Genomic DNA, 24,534 nt, shown 5'->3' with positions numbered 1-24,534 from the left:
AACCCATGGTAACGCTTCTACAATGACGAAGGTCATGCATTCTAACGTTGTTTAGAAGTAATTTCTCTCGGAAAATTTCGAGAGAGGCCCTTTTAGTTTTTTAATATGGCTCTTTTGAATCGAAAACTGAAAGAAAAGGATGCAGACAAGCTCCCTTTGATGGAGAAGTCTGAGAAAGTTGTAGTCGATCTCGATGAGGACGACGAAAGTGGCGAAGATGCTTTTGTACATCATGGAATCACGCTATGGGTTTCCGATGCTCTCATCATGATAGTACAGCATATACAGATTTTTGCGTTGATATTAGCCATGGGAGAACGCTGGGGCTATCCTAAAACGTTTGTGCAATATGCCTCATACGTGTTTATCTTTAATTTAGACATTTGGGAATTTCTTAAAGTCTCTTCCGGAGCATATACTGGTCCTCAAAACCTAAACTCGTTCTTGCCTTCGGAAAGTATCGGCATAAACTATGGTTATTATTTGTTAGGATGGACCATTGGAGTCGCTGTGATTGGATGTGCATTTTTGATAACTTATGCAGTGTTCCTTCATCGAAAACCACTGTATCTGCTGCTTCATGTTGCGAGGATGAAGCGTGTTTTCAGCGTTTTTATCCAGCTTGTCTGCCTACCTGTGGGTACTGCATATGCCCGTGTTTTCCATTGTCGAAGCGATGGAGTGTGGAATGTTGAAAACAGTGTAAAGTGCTACAGTTCGGACAGCGTCGAGCATTTGGTGTTTGTTGCTATCGCAGGTCTGGTTGCAATTCTTGTGTTCCTGGCCTACCCAATAAACATGATCAGGAAAATTCGTGGTCAAGTCGTCTGTTACAGTGAAGAAAAACATGAGGGTTACTTGCAACTTAAAGAAGCCGAATACAATCAAGGACTTGACATTTTATGGGGAGTCGGACAGTTCCATCTCTTCTCATCATTCCGCCGGCTTTGGATTTTTTACAGACCCATCATGTTCATTTTAAAATTTTGCCTTGTGTGTTTTTATGCAATGTTCCTGTTTTTTACCGAGAGCAACAGATTTACTTTGGGTCAACGTCTTCTCACCAACCTTCCTATTTTTGTGTTCTTTTTCCTTATTCTTTTTGGGTTGTTTTCTTCTGGCCTGGCCCGCCCTCCTATAAAAGCTTTCAGGGCTTTCACGGGCTGGTGTTGCTGGAAAGGTATTTCACGACTGTTACATGTTCTTTTCAATATCACTCCAACTTGGGTGGTTGCGAAGCTCTTTCTGGTTCTATTGGCAGGTGGTTTGTTCACCATTGATCGGTTAGGTGGTGGAATAGGAGCATTACTTTCTATGCTAAGTCTGATAATGGTCCGAAGTCTTCCTTTCCGTGTTTCAGCATTCAACTTCATGATTCTGTTCTCCTTACTTATCAATGTGGGTAATGCATATATCGGTGTCATGGTGGAGATGTACAACAATGGTGAACTTGTGAATGCCTTCTTTGTGCCTCCCATTCCAGAATTGATATTGACTTGGGTGAACATAGCTTGGCTGTGTGTTGCAGTTCTGTGGCTTGTGTATCTCTTGCTCCGGTACTTGCACATTGTACTTCCAAAGCAACCTCTCTGGCCAATGCTAAGTACAGATGGAAAAAGCAACATCAGTGAAGAAACAAAGAGGTACATGCGCGCTGTTCTGAGAGGCCGTCATACATTGGAGAAAGCACTTTCAAGCCCACCCATGTTTGCACCTGTTCATGAGCTGGAGAGGCAGATTCACATCATCAATGCATACTGCCGAGAAGCAGAATTCTTGGATGATCCAACCTTTGATTCCCTCTGGGATCTTCTTGATGAATTGATTGAAGCTCATAGAAACTTGTCACCTCAGTCGCTGTTTGCTCTGTCAGTGAAGAAGACTATCCGTGAGACAGCAAAGGAATTCATGGTCTTGATGCCGCAGATGAGAAAAAGGCTCGATCAGCGTGAATATGATTTCATCCTAATGGATCCTATGAAGAAACGCATGCTTTTGAAAATGTATGTGCTTGGTACATTTGTGAATGGACGTATGGATAAAGTCAAACATGATGTTGAACAGAAAGTTTACATGGCACTTAAAGAGGCAGAGAAGACCAAAACTCCATCAAGTCTGTATGGTAGCTCCACAGCATTTGACTGGGACAGTATGATTGACTTAGCTGGTCCTTATTCAACTTTTGATGCAATGAGAACTGTTTCCAGCACAGGTAGTCGACCTGGCACCTCATTCTCAGTGGCTTCTAAAGCAGATAGTGTAGATAAGCTGTTGGATGAAGTTGAAGATTGGGAGGAAGGACAAGAGATGGCCAAAAGAAGAAAGAAAATATCAGTAGGATCAATGCCATTGATTGAAGAACATCCTTCTTCTCCTTCCGGTAAGCTAGTTCTATATTTACAGTATAGATTGTCAGAATTCCCTTAGCACTTGCACTCCCAAAGGTGATTTTGAAATAATTACCCTTTCACTCCCAGTATCTAAATGTCAATGCTCTGTATTGTCCCCCATAATTTGCTTATGTTTCTAGCTCAGAGAATTTGATGTCAAATCAAGCAATATCCCCATATCCCCCTCTTGACATTTTCTTTGTTTCATTACCTTTCATCGTGAAGATGTGTGGATATTGTAAGGAGACATGCCTTCAGTTGTTGGTTTCTCCTGGCCAGTCGGAGAGAAAGGGTTAACTTCCCCTGATGAGAGTTAAGAGTGTAATCTTGACATAAGACCAATTTCTCTTGACCAATTTGTTAGGAAATATACAGCAATAAGAAGGGAGAATTTACATGCTAGATCTGGATAGTTTAAAGGTTAATGAACACTGCCACTTACAAGCAACCATACTCAAGGCTGCTTGGTTGAATTTTTTTTTTCTTTTTTTTGCAAACTTATTGTACACACATACATGACAGTTTCACAGACAGATTCCTGTTTCTAGGTATTCTCTTACATCTACGCATAATTTATAATCCTAATATGCCATATTTTGTTTTTGTATTCTGCAGCTCACCATTACCTGCATGCATTGTATTCTCCCTTGTCATGTTTTGTTTTTATGGCTTGCAGCCACTTATTATAATGACCACATTTTTGGAATTCTAATGTGGTGTTGCATTTTTAACTAAACACTTTGGTGGTGAAAAATAAGCTTGTTTTTTTTTTCTTGGGTTTCTAGGCTCCACAGGCTCATCATCTTCTCTACCTGGTCAAGTTAACTTTGCTAATGATTGACCATGACTCAGAAGTGCTGGACGCTCCTCATTGCAGAGCCAAAGAATGATAGATGGTTCAACTATATCAACAGCATTAATTGGAGACAGTTCTGCTGCAGAACAGCCTAGTAGCTCTCAATCACAGTCATCATTAAGAAGTGGTGATCGCATTCCATTATTGTAGTATTGAAACTGTTTTTTACAAATGAATATTTCAACATACTAGGATACATTCAGGCATTGACTGACACCAGTTGTAAAAAGCATCACCTGAACTATGGCCAGCATTCAGTAGCAAGAGTGTACTTTCCATTCACCTTAGTTGAGAAGGCTCATTTCTATTTTTAAACCCAATCACAATCATCATCATCGTCATGAGTATTGATCATCATCTTTATTGCTACTGGTAATTTTGTACCAGAAGTTGCTGTGTAAATATTTATTTTTTTAAATTGTTTTTCATCACATCAGATTATATTTTCCTATTTAAATTTCTAGTATTTATAAATTGATATCTGTCCAATGCATGACAAGTTAGGTAGATTAGCTGATCAAAAGTTTCTGGCCTCACTAAGAGGTTTCATTTAAATCAGAACTGTATAAATAATTGCCTGTGTTAATAAATAAAAGCCATATTTACACCCCCATGACACCTAGTATAGGTTATAACCCTTTGGCTCCCATAAGTGACCAAGGCAGAATTTCTCTGTACAGTGCCAATATGATGTCAAGCAGACAAGTAATGAGCATAGCTCACAAAGACAAATATAAACAGTGGATTAGTTGATCCAACACCAAATTCTCCAAACTAACATTACAAGAATCATATGGCAGACAGTAAGGAGAATTACTTAATATGCAATCTTCGTAGTGAAAGGGTTGAGATTAAATGTTTTCTCCTACCTCTGGGAAGACATAAGTTTAGAACTTGTAATTGCTTCAAGTTTGAATTTGAAAGGGGTAAAGAAAACAGTAATTTTATGAGCACATTATTTTTGTAAAAAGTCATCATAATAAACTAGACTTGCTGAGGTACCTTTGTGCCTCGTTTTTATTTATCTTTGGGTTAAGGTTTGTGGCAATAATTTGAAGGGAACACCTGTTTTTAAATTACATTTTTCATCCCTTTCATCCCTAAGGGTTACAAGCATCCATTTTCTCCTCATGATATCACTCGTAAATCAAACACCAGAGTCTTGAAAATCAGTTAATGATTGCTCTTTAACCAAGCTCTTGATTTTTAAACAAACTCTTCTTGTAAGTTTCATAAGGAATCTATAGAGAAGAGTAAGGAGAATATGCTTGCTGGTGTAAGGGGGGCAGGGGTGGAGAGGGAAAAGTTATTATTTTTTGCTTGAAAGTTCACTTTGTTCTTTCTTTTTCATTCACTTGAGTAGGATGAAAATTAAAATTCAATACCTCTCCCTTCTTTTCACCATTGGGGACTATGATATGGTCACTTGTCATTTCTACCATAATTAACTTGTGGAATAAAAGCTGAAATATAATGTGATGAAGTCATTAGGATTAGTGTTTGGCCAGACAATCTACAGACAGGAGGCAACATTGCCAAAATTGGATGGGGACAAATTTGTACTTCTCCCTACCCTTACAAATGAAGGAATTGTTAGAAGCAGTGAAACTGTGACAAATAGAGAGAGTAATACACTCATTTTTCTAGGATTTGCTTATTGAACCATTGACACTGTCACCAGAGGCCTATATTAGGTGTATTTGTTTGTATTTGTTGGTGTTTTATTTATTTAGTCGTTTAAGTATTTAAACTAGTTGCCAAATATTGTATCTCAATTGAAAGTTTTTTTTTTTTTTTCTTTTTTTTTTCTGACTGACCTTTTCTTTCTTGGTTTAATTGTATTGTAATTATTTTAGTTAAAGCTCTCTTCTACTCTTGGAAATTCTTCACGTCTTTTGCTGACCTTAGGCCATTTAAGCCTCCGGCTTTGGCTGTTCTTGTGTATTTTTTTCTTTCAATGTGGGAATAGCAGGAATGAATAAACTTAGTTGCCACGGAGTTGCCACATCATGTGAAACCTCACAGATGTAACTATAAATGCGGAACAATTATTAATCTGAGGGGAAGTGAGTTTCAAGACATACCCGAGCTAGAAACCTTTTTGGATCGAATATTCTAAGGTAAGACTATGATTGGTCGGCATTTTAATACGTTATGATCCAATCACGAACTTCCTTCGCCTACCGTTTACTTCAACGTCCGCACATTTTGTATAAGTAACAGAAACCTATTACTCTACATGCATTTCAACTCGCTACAGGACGTATTTCTAGAAGTAGTATTCAAAGCTAAAGAATAATATGTCTGGTCGTGGTAAAGGAGGAAAAGGTCTCGGAAAAGGGGGTGCAAAGCGTCACCGAAAGATCCTTCGTGACAACATTCAAGGTATTACCAAGCCGGCCATCCGTCGTCTTGCTCGCCGTGGCGGTGTCAAGCGAATCTCTGGTCTGATCTACGAGGAGACTCGTGGTGTTCTCAAAGTTTTCCTTGAAAACGTTATCCGCGATGCGGTTACATACACCGAACACGCTAAGAGGAAGACTGTGACAGCCATGGATGTGGTTTACGCTCTGAAGAGACAAGGCCGCACTCTGTACGGATTTGGCGGTTAGACTGAAGTCTACGAACACAGAAAACGGCTCCTTTAGGAGCCACCAGATTGTTAAAGTGAATAGCCGACTTGTGAGCGACTAACTCAGCTACCTTTCTCCTCTATTAAAGTAGTCAACAAAGAAAACACTTAATTTGCCCTCACCTCCAAATTTTCAATAAAGTCAAAAGCGCTGTGAACCTGGATTTTCGTCACCTTTTATCGGCCCAAGTATTTGTGAGCACGAAACTTCTCGACGAAATGATTAGTTTTCTAATTTGGAGTTATCTTGACTTGTATACAATGAAACCGATCCATTAACTTCTTTTGAAAACTTTTTGTACTGTTGTAAGTTTTCCCTAAATATCCTGAAGCACTTGTTAAGTGACAAGCAGTCAATTTTCCTCAGAGTATCTCAACTGAATCAAACACCAAGTTCAAAGGAAATCACTATCTATTAAAGAAGCTGGACTGTTAAAACATATTCTCCTTATCAGTACTATGGAAGACAATGACTATAGGGAGTATGCATTATGATCATGATAAGAGGGTGCAAAGGGTAAATTAAGTTTGAGGACATATTTCAAAGGGAAAATAGTACAACAAGAAAAAAAAGTAAGAACATTCACACTGGATTAATGTTGATTGTGATGTTTATTTCTATATCACTGGGAGTAAGGTGCATCTTTTATTTGGAAAAGTTGAGACACTAGCTTCGTTTTGTGATAAAGATCTCAAATCAAATTCCAGGGTACTTGCTTGCATGTAAATTCTTTAGGTTCAGTGGTTCACATTCCTGAAAACAAACTTGTGAAGTGCAAATTTGTTAGATTTGATTCCATTTATTTTGATCCAAAGGTAAAGTGTCGAAAGTAAACAAAACAGAGATTTTATCCCTTATTAAACAAAATTATGCCAATTAACTTCTGATTGCTATTGACACTTCTCCTTCAAAGAGAACCTTATACATTTGAACTCACTGAAAGTGGTCTGAGAGTTTTGGGTTGTAAGGTTCTACGAAAGATCTGCAAACCCCAAAATTTTCACCACTTAAGTTAATGGCTTGCTTTAGAACACCCTCAAAACTCACTCCATAGAGCAGAAGAAATAATACGAGAGAATTATTAGAGGGAAAGTATAAACCTTCAATATAACTACACTATAAATTATTTTTAACAACAACAGTAAAAACAAATTGCCTATAAAAGTTTTAAAAATGGAACAATTTTCAACCGAGTGTAGAAACTAATCAGGTTTTGCTTTTCTTCACTCTGATTGGTCTAGAAAACTTGCGCCACTTTATCAACCAACCAGAATCAAAACTAAACCTTGATTGATGACATTCTTCTTGCACCTCTGGCTGCTTGATTTCCCTTTGAGTTCTCACAGCCCCTTGACTCTGATTGGCTGTTGTGATTACTTTGGTTTATGCCTTACCACACTCAATCGAAATTTGCTCTATTTTTTGCACTATAAAATAACATCGTAGCATACAGGTGATATAAATCACCCCTACAACATGCATTGATAAATTCCCACAAGTAGATACCACATGAAAATTGGATAAGATGGACAGTTACCATTATTTTAATGAGAAAATAAGGTCTTAATTGACAAGACCTTTTGGCAGGGATTTAAGTAAGGGGTGAGTTATCGTGTACATTAACTGTGGGTCTAAACAAATTCAGCAGAGAACTGTACATGTATTTAGTAATGTGAACCTATAATAAACAAACTCAATAATACTAGGAAAGCAATAACTGATTAACTAATTATTTTTGAGATGTAGATGGCAAGAGGGAGTCAAAGGTTCCTTTCCTATGGACTTTTAACTATAGATTTATTTTCAGTATTCAAGAGGGTTAGTTTCTAAAGAAACTGTGGTGCTGCATTGGTGGGGGTGACAAGGTAATTTGGTTTTATCAACTGAGTTGAAATTGTAAATTGGCCACCGTAAAGAGTTAGAAAGCTGACGTTTTGAGCGTTGGGCCCTTCAATCAGAGCAAATGACGAAGGGCTAACACTTGAAATGTCAGCTTTTTAATTCTTTACAGTGGCTAATTTACAATTTCAACTTAGTTGATAAAACCAAAATATTTTTGGTAAGACATTGCAGTTTAATGACTGATTTCAAAATGCATTACAGGCAGTTGTAGTCTTTGTTCAGTTGCCATCCATGTCTAAAAATATCTCTGCTTAAGAGCACTTCCTCATGTAAGAAAAATACTATTGCCTTTGATGCCACAAACAAGACTCCATGCTTGTGTACTAATCACATACTAATCCATTTAGTGAAATGAACCATCTAAGTTGAGACCTCCACAGTTAGCATGAATTATCTCTGTGGCCTTTCACTTACTTGACCTACAACAGCAGTTTCTATCTTTCCTGGTCACATCTCAATGAGATTTGGACCTAGATCTTGATCTGGATCGGGAATGGGACTTTCTGCAGAGGAAAAAAATGTTGAATGCAAAATGAAGGGAAAGGCTAAAAGAATGAAAAAACCTTAGAGGCAAGTGTCAGATCTGGATGAGATAAGAGAAATGAAAGTGAAATTTAGATTAGGGTCAAACAGAAGTTTATGTCCACCATCAGCAGCTATAACCATAAAGGCCATCCACTTTTTCACTCAAAGTTTATAGGAAGACTGAAAACAAAAATTGTTATACTAAAAAAAGGGAGGGCAGGAAGAAATTTCATCATTTGGTTGGCCAATGGGTTAGAATTCTGAATGATGGAATTTAAAAATTGATCCACCATATTTAACAGTCAGTCAGTCTGCCTGCCATCTTTATTACAACCCATCCCCTTCTCACAAAATTTGCATATCACATTCCAATATCACTCATTCCTATCCTTTGCATATCCATGAGGAAAAAGATGTCTGCAACCCATCTCTCTAACTATGTCATGTTCATTGATCAAACTGGGTAGTTGTGTGGAAATTTGACTGAGAAAATGCAAGACATTCAATCCCGATTGTAACACAAGTACCAAACCTCCTCTCCCTTGGACTTTGTTTGGGAGATCCTGAGACCGAACGAGACCTTGATCTTGAACTGGAGCTCTTAGAACGCGACCTTGAGCGACTACGAGACCGCGAAGAGTTGCTTCTCGACCTAGACCTTGATGAGGAGGAAGACGAACCACTACTTCCACTGTGTCGCTTTCTCTTAGTGGGAGGAGAACCCGACTTGGATCTAGAACGCCTGGAGATAAGGCAGTTTCAAAAAAGATGAAATTAGATTAAACATCATTTGCAACACCCTAAAGCTTATTAAGTCTCATGAGGAATTAATTTTTTTTTTTTTAGCAAATTCCATTCATTTCAGCTGTTATTCTTGTGGAGCACATTAAACAGTTAGGGATAGCAATAAGTTGGTGTCACACATTAAAATCACAAGAATAAAGGACATGATCACCAACTTATGAAGCTCTGGATTGTTAAAGACATTTTCCTTGTCAGCACCTTAGGAAATATATGCAGAGATTATCCATACTGAAGTTAGGGTGTAAATGGTTAAATCATGTTAGAAAGTTAGCGACACAGCTGTACCAATTAATTATTATTATTAAATTATTATGTGTGAACTATTACAAACTAATGATCTCCAGTAAATGAGGAGTAATATTAAAAACAAACAATCAAAAATGATAAAATCAAAGCAGTCACTCTTACAGGAGGAATGAGGCAAATAGGAAAAAAAAAAATCAGAGCCAAATCATACAGTTGTTGGCATGTTTTGTTAAGCTTTTTATCCAATACTTGAGAGGGGAAAATATGGTAACAACTTAAAATGCTATCTACCTCATCCTGAGAATTATTTAATAATTAGTTATATTTATTTGTACTCCTATAGTGTATTGGTTTATGATGATTTTGTAATCTTTGAAAAAAAATTTAGAAACATTAACTGGATGGATTTATTGAAATAGCAAAACTATAGAAATAGGGTAAAGAACTTCCTTTCCACTAGCATTAGAGTAAGACTTTCAGATGGGGGGAAAAATGAATCCATTCATAGATCATCTTTAGTTTATTTTACATGCACAGCAAGATTCAATCCTTGAAAAATCCTTAATATATAATATGATCACCTATAATGGCAACTAAAATAGAATATATTTTTTTAAATAAACCACAGAATTGGCAGAGTGCCCGACCCCACCTGAATGAACAGGAATTGGTGGGGTAGACAGGGGGGAGGAGTTTACCGGCCCTTATCCTTGTTTTCATTATCTGAATCATCATCAAGTTGGTACTTGGACAAGTCACCATCTTCATCATCATCATCATCATCATCCTGATTACGAAAAGAGAAAATTTGGATCAAAAACTGAAAATTCACCTACAAAAAGTTTTTAGAAATACTATCATGCTTTTTTGTTTGCTTTCATCTATATAATCTTTTGTGAGTAAAACATATGATTGCAAAAATATTTACTAATTTTCAATTTTAATTCTGCACATAAAATGTGAAGGATAACTGTTATTACGTGTACAGAGTGATTATAATGAATAGAATTTTAAAGGTTACAACTTACAGTAAGTACCAGGTAAACTTTACTTTCTAGTCATGAATAATCCCTCTTTGCTAGTTACAATTTGTGCTACCTCATCATCCAAATTGTATTTTGACAGATCGCCTCCTTCATCATCATCATCATCATCCTCCACCTCCTCTTTGTTGTTAAGTTCTTCTGTTGGTGGTTTCTGATTGGAAAACATTCAATTTATTATATGGCATGACTAAGCTCATGAGAGAAAACACCTATAACTAAGTTTTTTATCAATGTTTAATCCTGTTATTACAGACATCAATGCCTCGGTATACTTGTTCGATGTCCTTCACAATCCCAATTTCTTTGACTCAACCCTTTGACCCCTAGGGTTGATAAGCGACTAATTTCTTTAAAAATCTGACCCCTTATCATTAGCATCACAAGAATAAATTAAATGGTAACCAACTAGGGAAGCTCTTGATTGTTAAACAAATTTTCCTTGTCAGCACCTTAGGAAATGTTAAAGAACAATTAAGAAAGTATAAATACCCATCCTCTATTAAGCCCTCCCTCTAATATGCCACCCCCCTCTTATAGGCAGCCCCCTTTAGAGGAAGAAATTTATTAAGCCCCCCCTCTATTAAGCTCACCTCTAATAAGCCACCCCTAAAAGACCTGAAATAAATAAGCGCCCAGGGGGGTCTATTTATTTCAGGTCAATCCTATTTATTTCAGGTAAATCCTCTAATAAGCCCCTCCCCCCCCCCCCAGAGCTTATTAGAGGATTTATATTATTGATTTTAGGCTGTACAGGGTTTATATTCAAGATGATGTATACTGTAAAGCTCTTTGATTTGTTAAACTCCTAATTCTTTTATCTTCAAACTAGATTGACCATACAGAATATACCTGTTGAAGAACTGCTTGAGAAGCACCCTGCTTTCCTTTCTTTCTTCTGCCAAACTGCCATACAAAAATAAAGATTTCAAATGAGAAAATGTTACTTGGTGAGAAAAATTGGTCTGAACAAAGTAACTGATCATGGCCAGAAAGTCTTGACATAGTTCCAGTCTAAATGACAAAATAATTAAGATGTAAAATTGATCATCTAAGTTTAGTTTTCAATTGCTAATCCCATTAATTTGAATAACAAAAAGAAGTAACAATGATGAGATTACAGGAAGCAATAGGTAACCAAGTAACAGCAAATATAATTAATTTATGTAATAAAACTATAACTAAATAAATTAATGTAAAATATCTAACCATGTTGTATCTATGTTATTTTATCTTTGATTTTTAAATACCTCATCAAATTCATCATCAGAATCTTCTCTTTGGATATACTCTACTCCTTCACGTTCATTAAAACCACCACCATATCCTACAAACCCAAGCAAAGGATTAGAGCTTGTATTTATTAAATGAAAGCATGTAAGTAAACCTTTATTTATTAGAAAGCAGGGTAAATCCTTCAATCATATGACACAACTGTTATCGAGGGATGCCTTGCTTATATAATATCTTGTTATTCAAAATCAAAAACTATTCTATTAAATAAAAGATATCCATGTATATACAAATACATCTAAGTATGTATAACATTCCCAAGATCTCGCAGGTAATTCACTTTACTGTCTGCCATACAATTCTTATGATCTTAATTTGGAGAATTTGGTATTGGATCAAATGATGACTCCCTTGTTCATATTTTTCCTTATTCTCATTACTTGTCTGCTTGATTTTGTATTGAAGTTGTAAGGAGAAATTCTGTCTTGGTCACTCATGGGAGTGAAAGAGCCACAAGGCTAGACCAGGGATTTCAATAACTTGTTCCATAGGGAGCTGGAACCCAAACATGAAAGCTTGCTCAATAGCTGAACATACAGTAGTGAGAGGTCTGGTAACCGGCTTTTAGTGAAACCCCTGTTAGACTAAATCAAACGTAGAAGGATGCTTTGTTGTAGTAAAAATAATTCATGATTTTGGAAAAACCTAGACAAAAAAAAAAGGAAAAAAATTTAAATCACCTGTCCTAACTTCAGCTTTAGAAAATTTAGGATGTCCACACATGTTACAATCATTTCTTCGAGCCCAGTTTACATTACCACATCTAAAGGCAAAAGAAAAAGTTATTTCATGATAATTTAATTCATGTAAAGCTAGAAACCCTTCCATCCATAAGAAATTCACAAAAAAACATCTTGGCAATTTCCTGTTCCTGGTTGTCTTCCCATTATACAACTGGGCCCTGGCTGTAAAGGTGCAAAGGTTAAATGTCCAGCAAAGAATAAAAGCCATAACTCTAATCAGGCCTGGAGCCTGGAGCTTTTGGTTCAGAGTTGAGCTTGCTAAGGGGCCGACCATTTAACTTTTGAGGGGTAGGGTTGGGTGATTTCTGGTCATCAAGAAATTTTTTTCTAGCAATCTGCTGGGCAGGATATTTTTTTCCATTCTAAATGCTCTGCAGGATATATTTTTTTAACATTTCCAACTCTAGTCTTGGATGGAGGAGGTAGGGGTGGGGGAGTAGGCATGTACCTCCTGTAGACAAAACATCACAATTGTAACATTTCAAATTGCAGTGAAGACATACTTGGAGCACATCCAGTCATCAGCACTAAACAGTCCTCTACTTTTTGCTGCAGCTTGTTTCCCAATTTCTGCCCCAGTGAGCTTCACTTTGTCAATGTTCCCTTTTTCTTAGGAAGTGAAAAGAAAATGCACTTGAAAATGGTAACAGATTCAAAATATCGATCGAGGTCAAAATACGAACAAACGACCGAAGGATGATATTTTCCCAGTCCTTCAAATCTGACAAAGTTTAATCTTACAAAGTTTCATCTTACAATTTTACAATTATGATCAAGCTTATAAGTTGCATGCTAAAACGATGAAGTTAATTCACAAACAGCTGACGTTTTCTACCATTAATTCGAGGAAATACAGAATCATAAACCATTTCTTAAAAAGTAAAAATCACTTCTGAATTAATTAAATGGCTACAAAATCTGTTATCGACATAATGTTGTTCACGAAAGTGAAGAGACGTGGCAAGGGCATGCCTCCGAGGCTTACCTTTTCCACAACGGTTGCAGGAAGTACGTCGGGCAAAATTTACATTACCGCATCTGAAAAGGTATAAGAAAAGAAATATTAAGAAATAATGGAGACATTTCAACCACCTCATGTAGAAATTACCGCTTATCAGTGCAGACCCAGTCGCCGTTACTCATTCTAAGTTTGGAAGACATGATGTTGTTTGTACACGCTTCGAAGTTCGCGTGAAGTCTTGCAGATTTTTACGAGTGAGACTGGGTACGTGTCATTTCCAGATCCCTTCAAGTCTGGGCGTATCCAAAGTAAAATACAAAATGGCGCGTGTGGAACAATGTGCAACGGAGAGTGCGACAAGTACTACCTATTTGCAGCTTTCTTATTTTACGATCTATCTCACACAAGGAATAGAGATCTTAGAATATTACACAAAGGTCAGTTGCTATTTGCCAACCATGCATAGACGTTGGAAATCGTACATTTTAAAACTATTGTTTTCCAAAGCTTGACACGTACGTAAACATATGTCAACATATGCGGTTGGAAGCAAAAACATTTTTAAAATCAACTTCGATAGGTGCCCTTCTATCATGTTCTCTTTGAAGCTGTCTTGGTGATTTGGATCATTAGACTGATAACCAGCAAGACCTTTAGATTCAGGGAACAGAAGATTGAACTCACGGAGAAGGTAAGAGCTGTATAAATGAATGTTATTGACGATTTTGGTAAAAATCAAGAATAATGCGCCTTTTAACCCTTTCTCTCCTAATAGTGACTGCGATATAATTTATCCTCACAGCATCACTGCTGATCCAGGCTTTGAGGTCATGAGAATGAGGAAAATGATCTCAAATTAAAGGAGGTTGTGATTGTCAAACAAATTCTCCTTTTCAGTACCATGGGAAATGTAAAGATTACAGTGTGGAGAATATGAATGTAAATTTTAGGGGTGTAAAGGTTTTACGAATTAGCGTTCATGAATTAACTTTCTGTTCCCTGGATACAGCAAACTGTTTATTTGAATTATAAATGTTGCACCAGACATGAAAATAGAGAAAAAATATATTCCACTGGTTAGAGAAATTTGAATTTTATGTGTTCTTTTTCCTAAAACAGAAAAACAAAAAATATATATATTTGGAAAACTTCCAAGGTAAAACCTTTTCTGACATTGTGTGAAGTCCGAAACAAGTATTGTTACCACACTTTGTGTGACATCAAATAATATTTTTTTGAAATGAGATCATGGGTTCAAATCCCATCCGAACCTGATTTTTTTTTTTAGGCCTCATTTTCAGTGGTTCAAATCCCGTACAGGCCTGATTTTTTCAGGTCTGATTTTTGCTATTGCATAAATAGCACTCTCTACTGCGAGGATCGTGCGTCATACGTATCTATAACCGCAGTTCAAAATATATGAACTTCATATATTCATCGTATCTGATTTATTGTCATGGGTTTATTACGAATCAACTTAACGGCCTGCTCCCAGTTGGCTTGTTAGCTCAATTGATAGAGTGCTGCACTAGTATCGCAGAGGTCAGTGGTTCGAATCCTGTACAGGCCTGATTTTTTTCAGGTCTGATTTTCGCTATTGCATAAATAGCGCTCTCTACTACGAGGATCGTGCATCGTACGGATCTATAACCGCAGTTCAAAATATATGAACCTCATATATTCATCGTATCTGATTTATTGTCACGGGTTTATCACGAATCAACTTAACGGCCTGCTCCCAGTTGGCTTGTTAGCTCAGTTGGTAGAGTGCTGCACTAGTATCGCAGAGGTCAGTGGTTCGAATCCCGTACTGGCCTGATTGTTTTCAGGTCTGATTTTCACTATTGCATAAATAGCGCTCGCTACTGCGAGGATCATGCATCATACGTACTTATTTTCACTATTGCTCAAGTAGTGTTCATAACTGGGAAGGTTGCTCTCATGTTAATATTTTTTAATCTGCAGTCCACAAATATGATTTTCATATCAAAACTATTCACAACTTCATTATTAACTCGTGTAATAGAACCGGATAATCTCTAAATTTTGAAATGTTAAACAAAGCCTTATCTGTTTTCTCTGTTACCAGGAAGAAGAAGAACTGATTGAAGAATGGCAGCCAGAACCATTAGTGCCAGCAACGCCTACGTATGAATTAGATACACTCACTCCAAAAGTAGTACAGGGGTATGTATGAAATACTTATTTCCTTTGTCTACAGTAAAAAGAAACCTGTCCAAAGCTTTTTTTAGATGAATGTTATTGTTAGTACTTCTCTATTTAATATCTATTTTTATTGATTAATGTTAATTACGTAGTATTTATTTTGCGACTTATGGCTGTTACACTTTTGTGACAATGTTATTTAAACCTTTTTGCTTTTTAGGTGAAAAGTTCTCATTATTTTGCTAATATTCTCATGCTTTTTTTTTCTTTTAATTTTTTTTTCTATCAGGAAACCTGGTCATACTTTGAATATAGATGACAAAGAGTGTCTAAACTTTGCAACATTCAACTTTCTTGGGTTTGTAGGAAATGAAAAAATAGAGGTAATTTAAACTCTAGATAGCCTCCTCAGAATTAAAAAAGAATTTTTTCACCTTTTGCTTATGTTCAAATTACCAAGCGAATACTTACAATTACTTTTAGGACACAGCCATCAAAAGTTTGCATCAATATGGTGTTGGTTCCTGTGGTCCCCGTGGTTTTTATGGGACAATAGGTAAGTAGTCAATTCTCTCCTCTAAGTACCTCACATTTCCTCTGAAATTAGGTATGAGAATTTGGTGTTAGATCAAGAAAACAACTTCCACCTGATGAGTTTGAGTATTCTCAATACTTCTTTGTTGGACAATGTATAGATATTATAGGGAGAAGTTACATGTGAATCACTTCTGAGAGTTAAAAGGATAACAGCTATGTTTCATATATTGCAGATGTACATCTGGAGTTAGAAGAAAGACTGGCAAAATTTATGAGAACTGAGGAGGCTATTCTATATGCTTATGGATTTTCTACAATAGCAAGTGTAATACCTGCTTACTCCAAGAGAGGGGATGTTATTTTCTGGTGAGATCACTAATAACTTATACACCTAACACTTTTGAAGTGATTTTTTCCTGGTTCATTACCTGCAAGTTTTCCCAGAGGCTCGTGTTTCCACCCTATATGAAAGATTATCCTCAAATATTGTTCATACTTCTCAATTTCTTTTGATTTCTTTCTTCATATTTATCTTTTTTTTTTTTCCATAGTGACAAGGGAGTATCTTTTGCAATTCAAAAAGGTCTCGTGGCTTCCAGGAGTCGTATAATGTGGTTTGAGCACAATGACATGGAAGACCTTGAAAGGCTTTTACATGAACAGAAGGAGAAAGATGACAAAGTATGTGATGTATTTTATTCCATTATTTTCCAATTCTCTTTAACTAGAGGAATGTCATGACCACTTTGTTTTTCCATCTACATTTTGTTCACAGAATCCAAAGAAAGCAAGTGTAACAAGGAGATTTTTAGTAATAGAGGGAATTTCTGTCAATTATGGTGACATTGCACCACTTCCAAAAATAGTAAGTACACATAACATGGTTGTGAACGAATGCCATATTTTGTCAAGTATATAAATTGTTCTATAGCTTAATTTGTTGGCTAAGAAGTATTAAACCAGCTTTTCTTTGCAGTAAGTTACTAAGTGAAAGAGAAATTTGTATTTGCTTGCTAAGATTGAACTGAAGTACAAGTACAAAGTACGTCTCATTATTGATGAGAGTGCGTCATTTGGGGTTCTTGGGCAAACCGGTCGAGGATTGACAGAGCACTTTGATGTCCCAGTAAGTTTCTCATCTGTTGTACCAGTCCTATAAATTATCTTTGTATCCATATTTTGTGTTAGTGTCTTTATCCATTTCAATAGCAGTGGAGTAGCAGGTAAATCTCAATGCTTGTAATGAGGTAACTACCCCTTTGTACCCTCTAAACAGACGTCATTGTACTTGATAGCTTGAGTGACCTGTAGAAACATAAATTTGAAAGTAGTTCAAAGTAAAGGAAAATTCAACAGTCAGAGTCTGGACCTTCAAAATTTCCCAGGTACTCAGACCTCCCAAGGGAGAGGAAGCTGCCCTCCAGACCCATAAAAGTAACTACCTGTTTGCTATTCTTAACTACCCACATGTAGCAAGTTTTTATTGAAACCTTGGACTGTCTTTATGTACATAAAGATAGAGCAAGACAAACTAAAAGCTTTAAAAAACTCCAGTAGTTTGAAAAACCAGCCTCTATCTTCTAGAATAAAGTAAATGATCAAAAGCAAAGAAAAGTAACATTGTGTGCTAAAGCCAAAAATTTCAAAACAGCAAATAAGCAAGTAAACAACAGGGTTGTCATTAGAAAATGTAATAGGTGTCTGATCTGAACTGAGTAGGCGGCTGAAGTAAATATTGTGCTTGCGGAGTAAGCACGGCGTGTTGCTATGCAACAGCCTCTCTAGGGGGTCCAGGGGGCATGCTCCCCTCAAAAATTTTGCAATGCGAAACTCTCTGTGATGTGTTTTCCAGCATTCTGGGGCATATTTAAGTAGCCTTTTTAGCGAAACATTGATATTAATATCAGTTCAAAAATATGTACAAACGTGGAAAGTTTCTTCCCTTAATTCCACCCCTTTCTCTTTCTGATGAAACGTTGGTGTTTTCAGTCACAATTTCTCGAAGCAATAAATGAATGAAGATTCGTTTTCCTTATGAACTTCTGCCAGAATGAAAATGCTTGAGCCTTCTATCCTCATAATGTTTTCTTTCATTGCATTTTTGTCTTGTTTTGTTTTTGTTTCTGTTTTTTTTTTTTTTTTTGTCCATAGAATTTGGTTTATAAATTTGGTTTATCGTGTTACAATTCAATTCCCCTTTTTCGCTGTAAAAACCCCCTGGATTCAAGCTCCACGTCTGAATTTAAAATAAGCATATGTTTTGTTTATCAAAGTATTTCCTCTTATCTCTAAACATCACAACTGATAAACATCTGGAAATCACCTGCAGAATGCACCAGCTTTGCAAATCACGATAACATGAAACATTTGGCCTTTTTAATTAATGACAAGTACCCGAAAAGGTCCATAAATTTTAACAAAGTTAAATAGCAGGTATTTTAATTCAACTGATTTGGTGAACAATCGCTAACGTTGCGAAATCTTAAAAAAAAACCAATCTGGCGGCAACATTGACGGCAACGTAGGGTTGGAACGAAATTTACCATGATCAAAGAACTTTGTCGAAATCATAAACAAAATGACGAAGTCTTCCTTCAAAATTTTTGTCATTTCTCTGGCGGATAACGTAAAACATGTTCTTTTCTGCAAGTCTAAAGAAGCAATTAATGAAAGTCTAGCTGTCTCGAACTCGAGAGAACATCTTTCTGTATTATTTAGCGTTATAGCGGTATGTGTTCGGTGTACGGCAAATTAAGGCGAATCTTCCTGCCTTTGTAATTCTTTAGAGTGGAATGGACACAACTGATTCAGCAAGGTGAAATAGGTCTTAATAAACTTCCTTTTCCAACCCCCTTTGAGCTCTTTTGAAAGTATGTAGTGGATTGGCAATAATTTGCCATTGTATTTAAATGAGATATATCTGTGTTATTAAATGCTTCGGTGAGCTTCGTAATTATGATATTTGACAGCAATTGAAACTCCTTGCCTTGGTGGCTCTCATTTTCGTTAGATTTCGTCTTCGATAACTTGAAAAGTAATCTTGAAGAGATCACTTTCTTCGCTGGCCATCCATTTCCGATTTTCGAAGCATCAATGCACATGTGAATTGCGATGGTTTCGTGCTTTGTGATGGTCATGCATTTCATATTACTCATTAGTTAGCTGTACCACTGATAGTTTTTGTACAGTACTTCCTGTACATGTTTTTAGGTTTTTCTGTCTTCCATAAAATCAGAAGTATACAAGAGAGTGATCACTAAACTAAGCTTCAGATTTACAAAAAGAAAGATTCCTTGGGAAGACAGATCTCAATATTACAAAAATTCTGCATTACAAAGTAGCCGGCGCAAAATGGTCTGACAGCCGGTGGATTTCTGCCTACCAGCTTCTAGTGACAACCCTGAAACAAAGATAAAACCTGTAAACTCTTTGTACATATTCTTTCTTCAGATTGAAGAAGTTGACATGATCTCTGTTTCAATGGAGAACTCGTTAGCAACAATTGGTGGGTTCTGTTGTGGGACATCATTTGTAGTTGATCATCAGGTTTGTCGTTTGATTTATCATATTTTACCTACCCAAATTACATGTAGTTTTTATAGTGGCAGTTGTAGTAGCCAGAAACACAAGGAATTATTTGTCATAATCTTGTGAAATATTAGCATTATAGCATTATAGCCACCCAGTAAAGCATTACCTCCCTCTATTGGAGAAGAAAAAGCACCTTGCATCTGTAGTACGGAAGATCTTACCAAAGCAGATTGCCGACTGTGTTTGCCAGGCTGGCTCATGCCTTGCCCATCTTTATGGACTCCCTAAGACACACAAAGAGAATCTATCGATGAGACCTATCCTATCTGCCACCGGCACTTACAACTATGCCCTCGCCAAGTGGCTTGATGACAAACTGAAGCCCCTGTCAAGAAATATTAATTTTGTTGTTTTTAGACTTTAATTTTATGTTTTTGTTTTTTTTTTATTCTCATAGAGACTATCTGGTGCTGGGTACTGTTTTTCTGCATCTCTCCCACCTATGTTGGCCTCAGCAGCAATTGAAGGGTTAAACATCATAGAAGAAAAACCAGGTTAATAATAAAGCAAACATTTGTCTTGGAAAGTGTAATTTTTAGTTGGTTTAACCATACACAAATCACTCAATCAACTTTTTAATTGAATTTGTCATTTAGAAATGTTTGAGGAACTCAAAGAGAAGGCAAAACTATTGTATGGAGAACTTGAAGGGTATGTACACAGTAATTATTAGTAATGTTATTATTTTGGCTTTACAAGTTTCATAACTTAAGAAGTAAAAGAAGATGGTTGTATTTGTAGCAAAATTTATAGGGCAGGGTTCAACATCTCCACTAGCCTGGTAGCCCGAGGCTAGTAAAAATTTGGTCAGGCTAATAAAAAAAACTTGTTTAATAGCCCGCTGGCTAGTAGAAAAATTGAACGAAATTATATATGCTAGTTTACTTGAAGTTCACAGTTGATTAAAAAAAAACAATAAAGTTCAAATTTTTAATGATAATACCAATAAAGAAGGCAGAAGCCTTTCATCTACTGGCGTCATTTTTTGTCTTGCATGTCGATCGTAAATATCGCTACATCCAAGACTCTGTGCTTACCAATGTTGCAATGCCTTGCACATTGCCTTGCACGATTGCCTCACACTTGAAGCAATTGTACTATTCTTTATCATTTTAAAAGACCTTGCGAATAACTTTAGAGTAAGGTTTGTGTGTTTGGGGTTGAAGTAGACCTCAAGGGAAATTGATCTGGGCTACCAAGTTGTGTTTTGGGCTAATAAATTGTAGAAATCACTAGTGCGGTGGCAAGTAATGCAGGTAGCCAGGTGTTGAACCCTGTAGGGGGGGAGCAGTCCATCCAATTATTGGCAGAGGTGTGCCACCTGGACAGCACATACCCTCCTTAATTTTGATTAAGTGTTATAAGCACCATTTTTCATTTCAGACTCAATGGACTACTACGTGAAGGATCCGAGGGATCTCCTATTTTACACCTGAGACTTCTGGAACCATTTGAAACATTTGAGGAAGATGAAGAGAAATTGAAACAAGTTGTTGATTATGTGAGTAGGTCTTCAATATGTTATATTGTTGTATTGCTCTTTTTGTTGTAACTGTTTGGCTTTCAGTAATAAATTCTTATTTCTTTGTTTTTGGTTTATGAATTTTAGGCTCTGAAGAATGGAGTAGCTCTTACTGTTGCAAGGTATCTGAAAAATGAGGAAAAATTTCTGCCACCTCCAAGGTAGGGTTCCACCATATATGGCTCACCCTTAAGCCCTTAAGATTGACAAGCATCTAATTTCTCGTAAGAGCATAGAGCCCTTGCCAAGAAACTCTTGATTATTAAGCCAGTTCTCCTTTAAGTACCGTGAAAAAAGTATAGAGAACAGTATGTACTGGGTACTGACAATAACTTTTGAAGAAATGCTCATATTAAGAATTAGTGAAAATCCACTAGAATTCCATGTTAAATGCAGTAATCTGATTGGCTGCACTGCTCACTGTTTATTTAAACAAGTGTGTTTCTGTTGAGGAACTATCGGCTGATAGTTGCCCCGCAGAAGTTTGATGTTCTTAAAACAAATATGCAAGTTTTAAGAACATCAAATTTCTAAGGGGCAACTATTTAAACAATAGAGTGTTTCTGTCTCGGAACTATCAGCTGATAGTTGCCCTGCGGAAATTTGATGTTCTTAAAACAAATATTTGCCCTCGAAGGGTCGCTTCTCGAGCAAATATTCTAGTTTTAAGAACATCAAATTTCCAAGGGGCAACTATCAGACCGATAGTTCCGAGACATAAACACTCTATTGTTTTTATTGTTCACCACTAAATTTTCTTCTGCGCCTACAGCTTGTCACAAATGTCAATAATTCCCAACCGTACATTGGCTAAATAATACGTTATACCTGTCAGAATTGAAAAGTCACTGTTTTTCTGATCTGCCTAACTTTGTGGCCGTCAAACTATTCAAAACTTTTCACGGGTGACTACTATCAATCCAGGTATTTTCCGTGGATGGGCACTATCCATCCGGGTATTTTCTGCGGGCAGGCACTATGGGCTGATAGTGTCTCTCCACGGATGAACACTATCGCGTCACGTGATCGATTTAAACCAATAAGAAATGGAGAAAATTTAGTGGTGAACTATAATATGTAATAGATTGTGAGTGAGGTGAGTAGCTGTGTCATGACCTTTTTCTATCATGATTTAATAACAGCAATAGTGGATTTGTGCCAAATCAATGAGACTTACCTCTCTCAAAATAATTCTCTGCATGATAGTGGATTTGTACTTTAGCCAAGAATTCTTGAGCTTGTTGTCAAGAAATCCTCAGCTGTGAGGATGTGAAGTTAATGATTTTTGCCCAAAGATTCCAAATAGTGCAAGTTAACCATTTTACTCCCAAAATCTCGTTAGTAATTCTTCTTACCATCTGCTTTTCAACTCTTACAGTGTTCGTTTGGAGAATTTGGTACTGGATTAACTAATAATCCCCTAATTGATATCTCTCTTTTTTCTCGTCTCTTGTTTGCTTGATATTGTCTTGATATTGCATTGATATTGTAAGGAGAAATTTTGTCTTGGTCACTCATGGGAGTTAAAGGATAAAAGTCTGTACTTGAGCCAAGTGACCCACTCAGCTGAAGCTTCTCCCAGTTTCCATAGCACAAAGTGACTAGGAGTCACGCTACTCCCCTGGATGGGAGGCTAATCCATTGCAAGGTTACCCCCCCTGGAACTTTATCAGGCTTCTCTGACAATTTGTCGGTACCTATTGATATTCCTATGGGAGACATGGTGGCCTCATGGTTGGTGCACTCAACTCCAAATTGAGTGGTCCAGGTTCGAGCCCTGGCTAGGGACATTGTGATGTGTTCTTAGGCAAGACACTTTACTATCACAGTGCCTCTCTTCTCGCAGGTGATTAAATTGGTAGTAGGGAATTTAATGCTGGGGGGTAACCCTCTAATGGACTAGCATCGCATATATCCCATCCAGGGGGGGAGTAGAAATCTCAGTCACTTCATGCTATGAAAAATGGAGTTAAGTGCTGACCTGATGGGCCACTTAGCTCATAAATTAACAAATGGTAAACACCACAGCGTACGCTATTGAGTTATAGATGCACGCAGGAGGTTGCTAAGCACGAAAGAAACGTAAGAGTCGCTCGAGGCGATAGCCGAGAGCGACTCTAGCTTCTTGAGTGCTTAGCAAACCTCCCAAGTGCATTCATAACTCAATAGTGTACGCTGTGGTGTTTACCATTTGTTTTATAACATAACATTGATACATTGTAGCTAAAGAGTTCCCTTTTATTTAACAAATCTTGCGTGACCAGAAAAAACATGCGCGCGCGGAAAAATAGTCTTTGCATTTGCTCACGTCAGCAGCGTACACCCATGGGCAAATGGTGGACGCTAAATTGACCAATCAGAGCGCGCGCTTTTCTTTTGGTTATGTTATAACAGACTTTATCGTTACTCCTGGGCGGAGAATGTGCAGTAATTTTGCTGACTTTCACATTATTAAAGTATTAATTACTGAATTCATTCACAGCATCAGAGTGACACTGAATATTCAGCTGACAACTGAAGAAATCAAACATGGAGCCAAAGTCATAAGGGAAGCTTCAGAGAGTGTATTTGGCCAGTGATCAGACACATGCCAAAAAAGTGTTCCATCTGTAGCCAGGCTGTATGGCAAAGTGATATCTACTGCATCTGTAGATCAATGTGTATTTTTGTCATGATGTAGACTCATGGCAGTCATGAAAGCACGTTAAAGAATTATAGAATATTGCCAACCAGGAGAAGTCATAGTTGTTATGACTTTTTGAAGTAGAGAAAATGTTGGATCTAAAGGAGTGATGAAATATACGAAAAAGTTCAGACTGGTATTAGTTAATTGAATCAATGTAAATTAACCACTAAATAATGTTTATGTCACAGTTATAAATTGTCTTTATTTGGAATATACCTATATCACTGAATTTATAATAATTAGCTTACTTTTACAATTATGCACAAAGATGTGGGGGAATTTCCTTATATGGAAGGAGACTGCTGGAAATGTGGAGCAACTTTACTAAGATTGTTTGTCTGTTGGATTAATTGAATTGCAGTTTTGTACATTGTGTTTTTCTTTCCCTTTGTATTAAAACATAATTAGTGGTCAGTAGTTTTTGTTTTTGATAATTTTCAGTTTATACTTTGCTAAAATGTTTTGGATCTATTAAACCCTTTTTTTTCAATGATTTTAATTATTACTGTCATTAATTTCTTGAGACTTTTGTGTTAAATAGAATAACATTCTCCAACTGATATTGTCATCTTAGGCCTCATTCACACCCTAACATCAGTATGCATATTCTCCATACTGGTCTCTATACATTTCCTA

The 24,534-nt window shown here is 36.8% G+C and overlaps 4 protein-coding genes across 8 annotated transcripts; 3 read left to right on the top strand and 1 right to left on the bottom strand.

The window, feature by feature from the left end:
* Positions 1–11: 11 nt before the first annotated feature.
* Positions 12–4,244, top strand: LOC111323048 (uncharacterized). The gene is made up of 2 exons (XM_022926323.2): positions 12–2,380; positions 3,176–4,244. The coding sequence occupies exons 1-2, from the start codon at positions 106–108 to the stop codon at positions 3,229–3,231; spliced, it is 2,331 nt and encodes a 776-aa protein (XP_022782058.2). The 5' UTR covers positions 12–105; the 3' UTR covers positions 3,232–4,244.
* A 1,235-nt stretch (positions 4,245–5,479) lies between these two features.
* Positions 5,480–6,759, top strand: LOC111323060 (histone H4). Its single transcript, XM_022926340.2, has one exon. The coding sequence runs from the start codon at positions 5,547–5,549 to the stop codon at positions 5,856–5,858; it is 312 nt and encodes a 103-aa protein (XP_022782075.1). The 5' UTR covers positions 5,480–5,546; the 3' UTR covers positions 5,859–6,759.
* LOC111323055 (zinc finger Ran-binding domain-containing protein 2) lies at positions 6,472–13,654 on the bottom strand. 5 transcript variants are annotated; one of them, XM_022926335.2, is made up of 11 exons: positions 13,544–13,654; positions 13,421–13,473; positions 12,939–13,044; positions 12,373–12,455; positions 11,650–11,726; positions 11,252–11,305; positions 10,455–10,553; positions 10,055–10,143; positions 8,839–9,048; positions 8,196–8,284; positions 6,472–6,643 (listed from the first exon to the last, which is right to left on the bottom strand). In XM_022926335.2, the coding sequence occupies exons 1-10, from the start codon at positions 13,594–13,596 to the stop codon at positions 8,236–8,238; spliced, it is 873 nt and encodes a 290-aa protein (XP_022782070.2). In that variant the 5' UTR covers positions 13,597–13,654; the 3' UTR covers positions 6,472–6,643; positions 8,196–8,235. The 5 variants fall into 5 exon arrangements, 4 of the variants coding, with proteins under 4 accessions (XP_022782070.2, XP_088595756.1, XP_022782069.2 ...); XR_015993501.1 differs by having other exon boundaries at positions 8,196–9,048; XM_088739630.1 differs by having other exon boundaries at positions 6,472–8,284.
* A 42-nt stretch (positions 13,655–13,696) lies between these two features.
* On the top strand, positions 13,697–24,312 carry LOC111323050 (serine palmitoyltransferase 1). The gene is made up of 15 exons (XM_022926328.2): positions 13,697–13,833; positions 13,977–14,087; positions 15,486–15,583; positions 15,852–15,945; positions 16,046–16,118; positions 16,333–16,465; positions 16,651–16,780; positions 16,875–16,964; positions 17,118–17,225; positions 19,550–19,645; positions 20,088–20,184; positions 20,287–20,341; positions 21,074–21,191; positions 21,300–21,373; positions 23,695–24,312. The coding sequence occupies exons 1-15, from the start codon at positions 13,717–13,719 to the stop codon at positions 23,789–23,791; spliced, it is 1,491 nt and encodes a 496-aa protein (XP_022782063.1). The 5' UTR covers positions 13,697–13,716; the 3' UTR covers positions 23,792–24,312.
* Positions 24,313–24,534: the final 222 nt, after the last annotated feature.

The sequence above is a fragment of the Stylophora pistillata genome, chromosome 11, assembly GCF_964205215.1.
Source record: "Stylophora pistillata chromosome 11, jaStyPist1.2, whole genome shotgun sequence".
NCBI lineage: Eukaryota > Metazoa > Cnidaria > Anthozoa > Scleractinia > Pocilloporidae > Stylophora > Stylophora pistillata.
Note: the sequence above shows the minus strand (reverse complement) of the source record. Positions and strands in the feature narration are given on the sequence as shown.

What these genes read in the sequence shown, in the direction of transcription:
- LOC111323048 (XM_022926323.2), top strand. Translation starts at nt 106, where the DNA reads ATGGCTCTTTTGAATCGAAAACTGAAAGAAAAGGATGCAGACAAGCTC. An exon ending in ACATCCTTCTTCTCCTTCCG is followed by an intron (nt 2,381 to 3,175) that starts GTAAGCTAGTTC and finishes TTGGGTTTCTAG; the next exon opens with GCTCCACAGGCTCATCATCT.
- LOC111323050 (XM_022926328.2), top strand. Translation starts at nt 13,717, where the DNA reads ATGGCGCGTGTGGAACAATGTGCAACGGAGAGTGCGACAAGTACTACC. An exon ending in TTGTATGGAGAACTTGAAGG is followed by an intron (nt 20,342 to 21,073) that starts GTATGTACACAG and finishes TTTTCATTTCAG; the next exon opens with ACTCAATGGACTACTACGTG. An exon ending in TGAAACAAGTTGTTGATTAT is followed by an intron (nt 21,192 to 21,299) that starts GTGAGTAGGTCT and finishes TATGAATTTTAG; the next exon opens with GCTCTGAAGAATGGAGTAGC.
- LOC111323060 (XM_022926340.2), top strand. Translation starts at nt 5,547, where the DNA reads ATGTCTGGTCGTGGTAAAGGAGGAAAAGGTCTCGGAAAAGGGGGTGCA.
- LOC111323055 (XM_022926334.2), bottom strand. Translation starts at nt 13,596, where the DNA reads ATGTCTTCCAAACTTAGAATGAGTAACGGCGACTGGGTCTGCACTGAT. An exon ending in CTGCAACCGTTGTGGAAAAG is followed by an intron (nt 13,045 to 13,420) that starts GTAAGCCTCGGA and finishes TCACTTCCTAAG; the next exon opens with AAAAAGGGAACATTGACAAA. An exon ending in TAAAGCTGAAGTTAGGACAG is followed by an intron (nt 11,727 to 12,372) that starts GTGATTTAAATT and finishes TTGGGTTTGTAG; the next exon opens with GATATGGTGGTGGTTTTAAT.